General features: G+C 50.5%; 1 protein-coding gene across 1 annotated transcript in view; it reads right to left on the bottom strand.

Moving 5' to 3' along the window:
* CCT2 (chaperonin containing TCP1 subunit 2) overlaps nt 1–13,992 on the bottom strand; it is a 116,703-nt gene that overhangs the window by 91,377 nt on the left and 11,334 nt on the right. The window contains exons 3-5 of the mRNA XM_075342469.1: nt 8,929–8,994; nt 6,603–6,714; nt 6,380–6,456 (exon numbers count right to left, since the gene is read on the bottom strand). Coding sequence (XP_075198584.1) covers nt 6,380–6,456; nt 6,603–6,714; nt 8,929–8,994 — 255 coding nt within the window. The remainder of the gene's footprint in view (nt 1–6,379; nt 6,457–6,602; nt 6,715–8,928; nt 8,995–13,992) is intronic.

Here is a 13,992-nt window from a genome sequence, read left to right as displayed (position 1 = left end):
CCTCCTTCGCACAAAGCAGAAAACTGGTGAGCCAGTGATCCCACTGGGGGTGTATAGCCAGAAGGGGAGGGGCCTTACACTTTTTAGTGTAATTGCTTTGTGTGGCCTCCGGAGGCAGTGCTATACACCCAATCGTCTGGGTCTCCCAATAGAGCGCCGAAGAAAAGGGAATTTTGTTTACTTACCGTAAATTCCTTTTCTTCTAGCTCCTATTGGGAGACCCAGACAATTGGGTGTATAGCTTCTGCCTCCGGAGGCCACACAAAGTACTACACTTTAAAAGTGTAACCCCTCCCCTCTGCTATACACCCTCCCGTGCATCACGGGCCCCTCAGTTTTGGTGCCAAAGCAGGAATGAGGAAAAACTTATAAATTGGTCTAAGGTAAATTCAATCCGAAGGATGTTCGGAGAACTGAAACATGAACCAAAAGAACAATTCAACATGAACAACATGTGTACACAAAAGAACAACCAGCCCGAAGGGCACAGGGGCGGGTGCTGGGTCTCCCAATAGGAGCTAGAAGAAAAGGAATTTACGGTAAGTAAACAAAATTCCCTTCTGCTTTGTCGCTCCATTGGGAGACCCAGACAATTGGGACGTCCAAAAGCAGTCCCTGGGTGGGTAAAAGAATACCTCGATAAAAAGAGCCGAAACGGCCCCCTTACAGGTGGGCAACCGCCGCCTGCAGGACTCGCCTACCTAGACTGGCATCTGCCGAAGCATAGGTATGCACCTGATAGTGTTTCGTGAAAGTGTGCAGACTAGACCACGTAGCTGCCTGACACACCTGCTGAGCCGTAGCCCGGTGCCGCAATGCCCAGGACGCACCCACGGCTCTGGTAGAATGGGCTTTCAGCCCTGAAGGAAGCGGAAGCCCAGAAGAACGGTAGACCTCGAGAATCGGTTCCTTGATCCACCGAGCCAAGGTTGACTTGGAAGCCTGGGAACCCTTACGCTGGCCAGCGACAAGGACAAAGAGCGCATCTGAACGACGCAGGGGCGCCGTGCGAGACACGTAGAAACGGAGTGCTCTCACCAGATCCAAATAGTGCAAATCCTTTTCACATTGGTGAATTGGATTAGGGCAAAATGAAGGTAAGGAGATATCCTGATTGAGATGAAAAGGGGATACCACCTTAGGGAGAAATTCCGGGACAGGACGCAGAACCACCTTATCAGAGCACCAGGATAAGAAGATCCGCCAAGATCTGTAATAGATCTTGGCTGACGTTGGTTTCCTGGCCTGTGTCATAGTGGCAATGACATCCTGAGATAATCCTGAAGACGCTAGGAGCCAGGACTCAATGGCCACACAGTCAGGTTGAGGGCCACGGAATTCAGATGGAAAAACGGCCCTTGTGACAGCAAGTCTGGGCGGTCTGGAAGCGCCCATGGTTGACCCACCGTGAGATGCCAAAGATCCGGGTACCACGATCGCCTCGGCCAATCTGGAGCGACGAGAATGGCGCGACGACAGTCGGACCTGATCTTGCGTAACACTCTGGGCAGCATCGCCAGAGGAGGAAATACATAAGGCAGTCGAAAATGCGACCAATCCTGAACTAATGCGTCCGCCGCCAGAGCTCTGTGATCCTGAGACCGTGCCATGAAGGCCGGGACCTTGTTGTTGTGTCGTGGCGCCATAAGATCGACGTCCGGCATTCCCCAGCGGCGACAGATCTCTCGAAACACGTCTGGGTGAAGAGACCATTCCCCCGCGTCCATGCCCTGACGACTGAGAAAATCTGCTTCCCAATTTTCCACGCCCGGGATGTAAACTGCGGAGATCGTAGAGGCTGTGGCTTCCACCCACTGCAGAATCCGCCGAACTTCCTGGAAGGCCTGACGACTTCGCGTGCCGCCCTGATGGTTGATGTATGCGACGGCAGTGGCGTTGTCCGACTGGATCCGGATCTGCCTGCCCTCCAGCCACCGATGAAAGGCCAATAGGGCTAGATACACTGCCCTTATCTCCAGAACATTGATCTGAAGGGAGGACTCTACCGGAGTCCAGGTTCCCTGAGCCCTGTGGTGGAGGTAAACCGCTCCCCACCCTGACAGGCTCGCGTCCGTGGTGACCACAGCCCAGGTTGGGGGTAGGAAGGATTTTCCTTGCGATAGAGAATTGGGAAAGAGCCACCACTGAAGAGACGTCTTGGTTGCAAGGGACAGAGAGACGTTCCTGTCTAGGGAAGTCGACCTCCTGTCCCATTTGCGGAGAATGTCCCATTGGAGTGGCCGCAGATGGAATTGCGCGAACGGCACTGCCTCCATCGCTGCCACCATCTTCCCCCGGAAGTGCATGAGGCGCCTCAAGGGGTATGAGTGACTCCGAAGGAGAGATTGCACCCCTGCTTGTAGAGAAAGCTGTTTGTCCCGCGGTAGCTTGACTACCGCTGACTGAGTATGAAACTCCATCCCGAGGTAAGTCAGTGATTGGGTTGGTGTCAACTGGGATTTGGGGAAGTTGATTATCCACCCGAACCACTGGAGAGTCGCCAGAGCGACTGTAAGGCTGTCTTGACACGCCACCCGAGAAGGTGCCCTGACTAGGAGATCGTCTAAGTAGGGAATCACCGAGTGGCCCTGAGAGTGAAGGACCGCCACAACGGATGCCATAACTTTGGTGAACAGCCGTGGGGCTGTCGCCAGGCCGAATGGCAATGCCACGAACTGAAGGTGTTCGTCCCCGATGGCGAAACGCAAGAAGCGTTGATGTTCGGGTGCGATCGGCACATGGAGATAAGCATCCTTGATGTCGATCGATGCTAGGAAGTCTCCTTGTGACATCGAGGCGATGACCGAGCGGAGAGATTCCATCCGAAACCTTCTGGTGCTCACATGTCTGTTGAGCAGTTTGAGGTCCAGGACGGGGCGGAAAGATCCGTCCTTCTTTGGCACCACGAACAAGTTGGAGTAAAAACCGCGACCTTGTTCCTGAGGGGGAACAGGGATCACAACTCCCTCTGTCTTCAGAGTGTCCACTGCCTGAAAAAGTGCGTCGGCCCGAGCGGGGGGCGGAGAGGTTCTGAAGAACAGAGTCTGAGGACGAGAGCTGAACTCTATCCTGTAACCGTGAGACAGAATGTCTCTCACCCATCGGTCTTGATCGTGTGGCCACCAGGCGTCGCAAAAGCGGGAGAGCCTGCCACCGACAGAGGATGCGGTTCGGGGATGCCGAGAGTCATGAGGAGGCCGCCTTGGAGGCAGCGCCTCCGGCGCCCTTTTGGGGGCGTGACTTAGACCGCCACGCATAGGAGTTCCTCTGGCCTTTCTCCGGCCTGCTGGATGAAGAGGATTGGGGCTTGGCGGAGGGACGAAAGGACCGAAACCTCGATTGGACTTTCCGTTGCTGAGGTCTCTTAGGTTTGGACTGGGGTAAGGAAGAGTCCTTTCCCTTGGATTCCTTAATAATCTCATCCAATCGTTCGCCAAACAATCGGTCGCCAGAAAACGGCAAACCGGTTAAGAACCTCTTGGAGGCAGAGTCTGCCTTCCATTCGCGCAGCCACATGGCCCTGGGGACTGCCACAGAATAAGCGGATGCCACCGCTGTACGGCTAGCAGAGTCTAGGACCTAATCTAGAGACTGGAGGATCCACCTTGGGACATTGAGCCCAACCCTTAACTACGTCAGAGGGGAAGGGGTAACGTGTGTCAGTAAGGCGCTTAGTAAAGCACTTGTCCGGAACCGCTCTAGGCTTCTGGACAGCATCTCTGAAGTTAGAGTGATCGAAAAACGCACTGCGTGTACGTTTGGGGAACCGAAACTGGTGTTTCTCCTGCTGAGAAGCCGACTCCTCTACAGGTGGAGGCGGGGGAGACAGATCTAACACCTGGTTGATGGACGAGATAAGATCATTTACTAAGACGTCCCCTTCAGGTGTATCAAGATTGAGTGCAACGTCAGGTTCAGAGCCCTGAGCTGCGACATCCGCCTCGTCCTCCAGAGAGTCCTCGAGCTGGGAACCCGAACAGCGTGAAGAGGTCGGGGAAGATTCCCAGCGGGCCCGCTTAGTCTGTCTGGGACTGTGTTCCGGGCAGGATTCCTCCGCGTGGGACCTAGGGCCCAACCTGGGAGCGCGCTGCGGCGCGGAGCGAGAGGGGCCTGGAGGCGACGAGCTAATGGGGCCCGGGGCCTGTGTAAGGACCGGTCTGGACTGCAAAGCTTCCAGCAGCCTGGCAGACCATTTGTCCATAGACTGAGCCATGGATTGTGAAAGTGACTCCGAGAGTTTCTCAGCAAACGTAGCAAACTCTGTCCCTGCGGCCTGGACAGGGGGAGAAGGTGGGTCTACATGAGCCGAGGGGTCCACTAGTGACCTAGGCTTCGGCTGAGCAAGCGAAACAGGGGTCGAGCATTGCTCACAGTGAGGGTAGGTGGAACCCGCAGGTAACATAGCCCTACAAGAGGTACAGGTCGCAAAAAAACCTGTGCCTTAGCACTTTTGCTCCTTGTGGACGACATGCTGTTGTGTCCTAGGAGAGTGATCACTGAGGGTATATGGGAAGGGGTATACAGCCCGACCGAACAGAAATATGCATATAAACACGTATCTATTCCGGCACCCTGGGGGGGGGACCAGCACCGGGTGACCGGTGTGGCTTACCGACCGCTAAAAAGCGGGGTGTGTGTCCTCCAGATTCCCTGCCTTAGGTCTCCCAGAGCTGCAGAGCTCTTCTCAGATAATCCTCCACCGGCAGAATGCCAAAAAACATGGCTGTCGGGAGCTCTCAGGGGAGGAGTGGAGCCGTGGGCGGTGCTAGAAAAGTGCGGGAATCTGGGGTCCCCACAGTGATCAGTGAGGGGGGAGGACACATCCAGGATGCTCCTGCCCTCACAGCCGACATCAGGCCGGCCGTCCCGCCCTTACCCCTGACAGGCAGGTCCGGGGGCGGGATTTTTGCTACTAGGCCACGATGAAGCCGGGGACTAAATTTAAAACCGCGGCCGACAAGCAGGCGCGGTCGGCGCGGAAGTCCCCCGGTCTTCACAAATCAGCAGCTGCTGCAGCGTCCGGGAAGCAGGTGCTCCATGCACAGTCCCCATGGGGACACAGAGTACCTTATAGATGCAGGGCCCGGTCCCTGAGGATAAATAGACTCCTGTCCAGCAGATTCCCACAGGGGCTGCGGAGGGAGCCCGGTCCCAGTGAATGGATGACCGGTCAGGATCCCACTTCTCCCAGAGCCACTAAGGGATGGTGAAGGAAAAACGGCATGAGGCTCCGGCCTTTGTACCCGCAATGGGTACCTCAACCCTAACAGCACCGCCGACATAGTGGCGTGAGAAGGGAACATGCCGGGGGCCCCGTGGGGGGTCCTCTTTTCTTCCAACCGATATAACTAATCTGAGAATGCATGAGTGGATGTGTGCCTCCTTCCACACAAAGCATAAAACTGAGGAGCCCGTGATGCACGGGAGGGTGTATAGGCAGAGGGGAGGGGTTACACTTTTAAAGTGTAGTACTTTGTGTGGCCTCCGGAGGCAGAAGCTATACACCCAATTGTCTGGGTCTCCCAATGGAGCGACAAAGAAATGAGATATTTAGCATATAGAAATGGCCATTTGTACATCTGCCCAGTTCACGGCATATCTCGTAACTGGGTACCTGACACTATGCTGAAGCCTCTCTCTGGGTTAAAAACCTCCTGTGTATGGGCACGTAGGAACCTGCTATATAGGATAAGATTACCTGTGGCAAGTGGGGGAGGGGTGCACGGTTTGTATATCTGCCCAGTTGCCGTGAAGGGGCAACTGGGCAGATATACAAATGGCCATTTCTATATGCTAAATATCTCATTTTTCTCAGATTTTCCTTAGCAGTAATGCAGGTCCATGTTCACACATTCATGGTTTCCATACTTTAGCATTATCAGAGGGCAAACTGTCTTTTTTTGCATTTTAGAATTCACAGGCTGCTTCTTTCATTCAGTAGTTTTTCACGCATACAAAGCAATAAGGAGATGCAAAACCGCCAGAAAAAAATGCAAGTTATTTCCTGCAAAGAAATTAGATTTTGCTACAGTTTTACTGCAGAAAAATATGCAGCAAAAATGCCTTGTGTGAACATAGCCCTAAATTTTGATATGGGCACTTGGAAATTACATTATACCGTGTACGGGGTGCAGGATCAATGAATACCAGACATCTTCTGGAGACATTTTTTTTCTTTACAAACTTACTTTTATCAAATACAATACAGATATCCTCCTGGTGTTTCAAGGGGATATTGTGGATATGACTTGTAAATTGGGTATGTAAGCAATTGTGTACATTTACATATGCATTTAGTGTGAATATGGTTATATTTTTTTTCTGAACACACAAAAAAAAAAAAAAAAAAAAAAAAATAAAGAACAAAAACAGATCTTACTCTAAGTAACTCCGCAGCCAGCACAGTTACTGATGTGGTCCCGTCACCTACTTCATCATCTTGGACCTTAGACATATCTAGAAAGAAAAGTAGCAGAAAAACAACTTAGCACCAGCAATTTGATAATCTGCATGTAAGGTCTGTTTCTCACCTTCATATTCTTCCCACAGAAGCAATTGTGAGGGCTCTAGCTGCTGAGGTAAGATCCCAGGCTACCACTTACCTACTAACACTTGGGCAGCGGGATTGTCGATTCCAATAGACTTTAGGATGGTTGCTCCATCGTTGGTGACAGTAACACTGCTGTCTCTACCACTACTTAGGAGGATCTTGTCCTGTTTATGGAAGCAAGCAGACTTGATCAGTATATGTAATCCACATCACCCATGTAAGACTTTAAAGGGAACCCATCACCAGATTTGGTGACTAACCTGTGGCCACCACAAGTGAGCCCTTATATATAGTATTCTGTAACGCGGTGTAGAAGAACCCACGCCACTGTGTAGAATGTAAAAACCACTTATAATACTCATCTAAGGGGCTGTCTAGTCCAATGGTTGTTGCTGTTCTGCAGTCCGGCACCTCCTCTCTCCAGCAGTCACGATCCTCCTCCTTCTGAGGCCTGTGTGCATGACGCATCTATGTCATGCACACTAGCCGACATTGAGGTCCTACATAGTTGCACTTTGATCTACCCTGCTCAGGGGAGATCAAACTATTGTAGTGTGCATGTGCGGACGGTCTAAACTTTCCTCACGCCTGCGCATTACAGTACTTTGATCTGCCATCAGCACAGCAGATCAAAGTGCGCCAGAGCATAATGTCAGCCTGTGTGGATGACGTAGACATGTCAGCCACACTGGGCTGGATAGAAGGAGGATAGAGGTCGCAGCAGGGAGGAAGCATCGGATTAGAGAGCAGAAACACCCGTTGAACCGGACCACCCCCAGGGTGCGTATTCTAAAAGTGTTTTTTATGTTATACTGCGCGGTCTGGGCTCTTATATACAGCATTCTGGAATGCTTATAGTCACCAAATCTGTTGACAGGTTCACTTTAAAGAGATTGTCCACTACTTTTACACTGATGAGCTGTCCTTAGGATAGGTCAACAATGTCTGATCGGCAGGGGTCCGACATCCAGCACCTCCACCAACCAGATGTCCTCGGTCCAGGTGGCTTGAAATGCTCAGTTCCGGAGTTGCCCCATCTTCCTATAGTGGCCGCGGCCGGGTATACTGCAGATCTGTGTCCTATTGATTTGAATAAAAGGCGGATGTGCAGTCCCCGACCGTTGCTGCTATCAGAAGACTGAGCAGCTCCGGAATGGAGTATTTAGATCATCAATGTTAAAATAGTGGACAACCCTTTAAATCTTTGTATCAGAAAACTAACGTGAAGAAGTTTATGAAGAAAATGTCATAAGAGGCAATTACAATACTTATCTGAAATCACTGGCTTTACAAGCAAACTAAAGATTTGCAGGAATTTTTGAACTGCAACAGATATCGCCAGAGTACAGGCGGATGGTATACTGACGGAGCAGTTACCACGTCACAATATAAACTGTATACATCATACATCGATTGATCATTACTTTGAAAATCCATATTACACAGGCTGTACTCTTGATATTAAAAGGAGCACTTTATAAATCCAGCTATAGAATGAAATAGCTGTATAGTCCAATCACAACCCACCAAGCCTGACTGTGCAGTGTCATATCCTGGGGAGGAGGGAATCAATAAAGAGCAATGTCAATCAGGCTGCATCTTTTCAGAAACAATTATGCAGTCTAATCTGGATTGTCAAGGTAATTACAGTAGCATCATTAAAGGGGTGGTTCACCCATATTTTTTATTGTCTAGAGTGATATGTTGAGAAACAATGTTTCTCTCAAATACCTTATATTGGCAATAGTGCCTGTGAGAGGCGCTATTGCAGACTGCTTTTCCCCGCTCCATGACCTTGGGGATCCGGTGACGTCACGTCAAGTTCCTGACACCGTGGCCGGCCGCAGTGTCCGTGAGTGATTGGCTGGGGGCGGTGTTTCACCGTTTGTCACAGCCCATCAGCTCCCTCCTCCCTCACAGCAGAGCGCCGTAAGCAGGAGCAATGCTGGGCTGTGACGAGCGGTGAAACACCGCCCACAGCCCAGTGACTCAGGAAGACTGCGGCCGGCCGTGGTGATGTCACGTGATCCGGAACTTGATGTGATGTAACCGGATCCCCGAGGTCACGAAGCGGGGAACAACGGTCTACAATAGTGCATCTCAGAGGCACAATTGCTAACATAAGGTATTTGAGAGAAATATTGTTTCTCAATAGAATATCGATCTAGACAATAAAAAATATGGGTGAACTGCCCCTTTAACTAATAATTTAGTGATGTATGCAGTTTATATTGTGAAATATTGGACAGCTGCTTTTACATAATGTAAAGTAGACATGCCGAGTGACTCGTCTTCTCTGTAAATATTAGCTTCTATACCATTTACCACAGAAGAACACTATACAAACTAATGATCATTTTTAAGAGGTAAACACTTACCATGCCTTTTGGTCCCAGGGTGCTTTTTACCAAATCTCCAATTGCAATGGCCCCAACAAAGGAGGACTAGAACAACAAACATTTCCTTGTAAACCCCAGGTAGATCAGTCACAAACAAGCACAATATAAACCTGAAACTTAGTGCTTGGCTTTCTCCAGCAGTACCATTAACAATGAATGGGACAGAGGCCAAGCCTGTGCACCTCCGCTTTATTCTCAGGATTGCCCAGTGGTCAGCGCTCCAGTGATCAGTACATTGTCCCTCATACTATGTTGTATTTTTGGGGAATAATCTCTTAATACAGCTTGCCACTGTCATCCTCCACACTAGCATTTTTAGACCAAGTGTTTATTAGGCTGGAATCACACACGCAGTTTTTATGAGAAAAACAAAAAATGGTATTTGCACGTCACTTTCACTGGAATCCACCTGAAAATACGCCACAAACAATGAACATAATGCACAGCAATATAACGACACTGCTGTGCACATCTTCACTGTTGTTACTTCTTTTACGTGCTTCAGTGTTTGGAAACCGTGAAGCGGTTAAAAAAAAAAAAAAAAAAAAAGCAGCTTGTTCATTCTTCAGGTGATCTCAGTAGACACAAAAACAATGGCAAGACCACCAGCAAAGCCATTTTAGGAAAAAGACCCCAGGTTTATTTGAAGAGGCTTCATTTAGGAAGACCTAAGCAGGTCTGCTGTAGATTAAAAACATCATATGCTAATGTGGAGTGGAGAAGCAGCAGTGTTATCTTTATACTTTTATTTATGTGTAAGTTTAAAAAAGCTGCAAGCATCAGACCAACCTTTCTAAAATGACATCAATGTACCCATATAACTATGCTCATACACCGCATGGCACATAAGACCATGTACACACACACACACACACAATCAATTGAGGATCTAGACAAGGGTACAGCAATGAAAATGCTCATTACTAGAGAGAAGCAAATTTATTCGCCCTGGTCTGGGGTCTAACAGAATCCTCCATAGCAAGTGGCCTTCACTTCTGCATCAAGAATTTCAGGCGGCTCTGGCATCTACTAGGCCCCACAAAGTTATGTTGGACCTAATGGTTGCCAGATATGACCAGGATGAAGAAGTGAAGACCAAATGCCACTGGAGGACCTATCTGGACATAAGACTAGTGCAACGTGAATTGAATATCACTTATTCCATAAGGGGGCAAGAAATTAAATGGAACCAACCACCAGGATTTTCGTTCACTTTGCTTAAGGACCTGCATTAGAACATACCCATGTGACCGGGTATCCAGCTTTGTTGGCTGGGGCCCCGCCACTTCTGGTCACATGGAAATGACCACCACAGGTCCTTAAGCAAAGTGATTTGTTTGTATAATACCATAGTGAACAGAGAGGGAGGAACAACAGGCAGGGGGGGCGGGAATCCATCGGAATACCCACGCATATATTATCTTCTCATTTGCAAATGCCAATCAAGAAGTTGCTGATTTTTTAAACTTTACTTTCTTGGATTTGAAAGCCTACACATCCGAGCTGACCACTACACGTATGTAGATAATAAGCCTGATAGTGCCCGTATAGAACTGGCTTTAGCTTATATACGAAAATCCTGGTGATTGGTTTCCTTTAAGAGAAATAGAAGGGAATTTTGTTTACTTACCGTAAATTCCTTTTCTTCTAGCTCCAATTGGGAGACCCAGACAATTGGGTGTATAGCTTATGCCTCCGGAGGCCACACAAAGTATTACACTAAAAGTGTAAAGCCCCTCCCCTTCAGCCTATACACCCCCCGTACTGCTACGGGCTCATCAGTTTTGGTGCAAAAGCCCGAAGGAGGAAAAAATTATAAACTGGTTTAAAGTAAATTCAATCCGAAGGAATATCGGAGAACTGAAACCATTTAACATGAACAACATGTGTTATACAAAAACAGGGGCGGGTGCTGGGTCTCCCAATTGGAGCTAGAAGAAAAGGAATTTACGGTAAGTAAACAAAATTCCCTTCTTTGTCGCTCCTTATTGGGAGACCCAGACAATTGGGACGTCCAAAAGCAGTCCCTGGGTGGGTAAATAATACCTCATAATAGAGCCGTAACGGCTCCGTCCTACAGGTGGGCAACTGCCGCCTGAAGGACTCGCCTACCTAGGCTGGCATCTGCCGAAGCATAGGTATGCACCTGATAGTGTTTCGTGAAAGTGTGCAGGCTCGACCAGGTAGCTGCCTGACACACCTGCTGAGCCGTAGCCTGGTGTCGCAAGGCCCAGGACGCTCCCACGGCCCTGGTAGAATGGGCCTTCAGTCCTGAGGGAACCGGAAGCCCCGAGGAACGGTAAGCTTCGAGAATTGGTTCCTTGATCCACCGAGCCAGGGTTGACTTGGAAGCTTGTGTCCCTTTACGCTGGCCAGCGACAAGGACAAAGAGTGCATCCGAGCGGCGCAGGGGCGCCGTTCGAGAAAAGTAGATCTTGGCGGACGTAGGTTTCCTAGCCTGTCTCATAGTGGCAATGACCTCTTGAGATAATCCTGAAGACGCTAGGATCCAGGACTCAATGGCCACACAGTCAGGTTGAGAGCCGCAGAATTCAGATGGAAAAACGGCCCTTGAGACAGCAAATCTGGTCGGTCTGGCAGTGCCCACGGTTGGCCGACCGTGAGATGCCACAGATCCGGGTACCACGACCTCCTCGGCCAGTCTGGAGCGACGAGGATGACGCGGCGGCAGTCGGCCCTGATCTTGCGTAACACTCTGGGCAACAGTGCCAGAGGAGGAAACACATAAGGAAGCCAAAACTGCGACCAATCCTGAACTAAGGCGTCTGCCGCCAGAGCTCTGTGATCTTGAGATCGAGCCATGAATGTTGGGACCTTGTTGTTGTGCCGTGACGCCATTAAGTCGACGTCCGGCATCCCCCAGCGGCAACAGATCTCCTGAAACACGTCCGGGTGAAGGGACCATTCCCCTGCGTCCATGCCCTGGCGACTGAGAAAGTCTGCTTCCCAGCTTTCTACGCCCGGGATGTGAACTGCGGATATAGTGGATGCTGTGGCTTCCACCCACAGCAGAATCCGCCGGACTTCCTGGAAGGCTTGCCGACTGCGTGTCCCACCTTGGTGGTTGATGTAAGCCACCGCTGTGGAGTTGTCCGACTGAATTCGGATCTGCTTGCCTTCCAGCCACTGCTGGAACGCTTTTAGGGCAAGATACACTGCCCTGATCTCCAGAACATTGATCTGAAGTGAGGACTCTTGCTGAGTCCACGTACCCTGAGCCCTGTGGTGGAGAAAAAACTGCTCCCCACCCTGACAGACTCGCGTCCGTCGTGACCACCGCCCAGGATGGGGGTAGGAAGGATTTCCCCTTCGATAATGAAGTGGGAAGAAGCCACCACCGAAGGGAAGCTTTGGTTGCCTGAGAGAGGGAAACGTTCCTGTCTAGGGACGTCGGCATCCTGTCCCACTTGCGTAGGATGTCCTATTGAAGTGGACGCAGGTGAAACTGCGCGAAAGGGACTGCTTCCATTGCTGCCACCATCTTCCCCAGGAAGTGCATGAGGCGCCTCAAGGGGTGTGACCGACCTTGAAGGAGAGATTGCACCCCTGTCTGTAGTGAACGCTGTTTGTCCAGCGGAAGCTTCACTATCGCTGGAAGAGTATGAAACTCCATGCCAAGATATGTCAGCGATTGGACCGGTGTCAGATTTGACTTTGGAAAATTGATGATCCACCCGAAACTCTGGAGAATCTCCAGAATAACGTTGAGGCTGTGTTGGCATGCCTCTTGAGAGGGTGCCTTGACCAGCAGATCGTCTAAGCAAGGTATCACTGAGTGACCCTGAGAGTGGAGGACCGCAACTACTGTAGCCATGACCTTGGTGAAAACCCTTGGGGCTGTCGCCAGGCCGAACGGCAGTGCCGCGAACTGAAGGTGTTAGTCTCCTATGGCGAAGCGCAAGAAGCGCTGATGCTCTGGAGCAATTGGTACGTGGAGATAAGCATCCTTGATATCGATCGATGCTAGGAAATCTCCTTGGGACATTGAGGCGATGACGGAGCGGAGGGATTCCATCCGGAACCGCCTGGTCCTTACGTGTTTGTTGAGCAGTTTTAGGTCCAAAACAGGACGGAAGGACCCGTCCTTCTTTGGAACCACAAACAGGTTGGAGTAGAAACCGTGGCCCTGTTGCTGAAGAGGAACCGGGACCACCACTCCTTCTGCCTTCAGAATGCCCACCGCCTGCAGAAGAGCCTCGGCTCGCTCGGGAGGCGGAGATGTTCTGAAGAATCGAGTCGGAGGACGAAAGCTGAACTCTATCCTGTAACCGTGAGACAAAATGTCTCTCACCCAACGGTCTTTTACTTGTGGCAGCCAGGTGTCGCAAAAGCGGGAGAGCCTGCCACCGACCGAGGATGCGGTGTGAGGAGGCCGTAAGTCATGAGGAAGCCGCCTTAGTAGCGGCACCTCCGGCGGTCTTTTTAGGGCGTGATTTAGACCGCCATGCATCGGAGTTCCTCTGATCCTTCTGAGGCCTTTTGGACGAGGAGAATTGGGACCTGCCCGCACCCCGAAAGGACCGAAACCTCGACTGTCCCCTCCTCTGTTGGGGTGTTTTTGGTTTGGCCTGGGGTAAGGATGTTTCCTTTCCCTTGGATTGTTTGATGATTTCATCCAATCTCTCACCAAACAAACGGTCGCCAGAAAATGGCAATCCAGTTAAGCACTTTTTGGAAGCCGAATCTGCCTTCCATTCCCGCAGCCACAAGGCCCTGCGTATTGCCACCGAATTGTCGGCTGCAACCGCCGTACGGCTCGCAGAGTCCAGGACAGCATTAATAGCGTAGGATGCAAATGCCGACGTTTGAGAGGTTATAGACGCCACCTGCGGCGCAGACGTACGTGTGAGTGCGTCAATTTGCGCCTGACCAGCTGAGATAGCTTGGAGTGCCCATACGGCTGCGAATGCTGGAGCAAAAGACGCGCCGATAGCTTCATAGATGGATTTCAACCAGAGCTCCATCTGTCTGTCAGTGGCATCCTTGAGTGAAGCTCCATCTTCCACTGCAACTATGGATCTA

This window comes from Anomaloglossus baeobatrachus, chromosome 4 (assembly GCF_048569485.1).
Source record: "Anomaloglossus baeobatrachus isolate aAnoBae1 chromosome 4, aAnoBae1.hap1, whole genome shotgun sequence".
Lineage (NCBI taxonomy): Eukaryota > Metazoa > Chordata > Amphibia > Anura > Aromobatidae > Anomaloglossus > Anomaloglossus baeobatrachus.
Note: the sequence above shows the minus strand (reverse complement) of the source record. Positions and strands in the feature narration are given on the sequence as shown.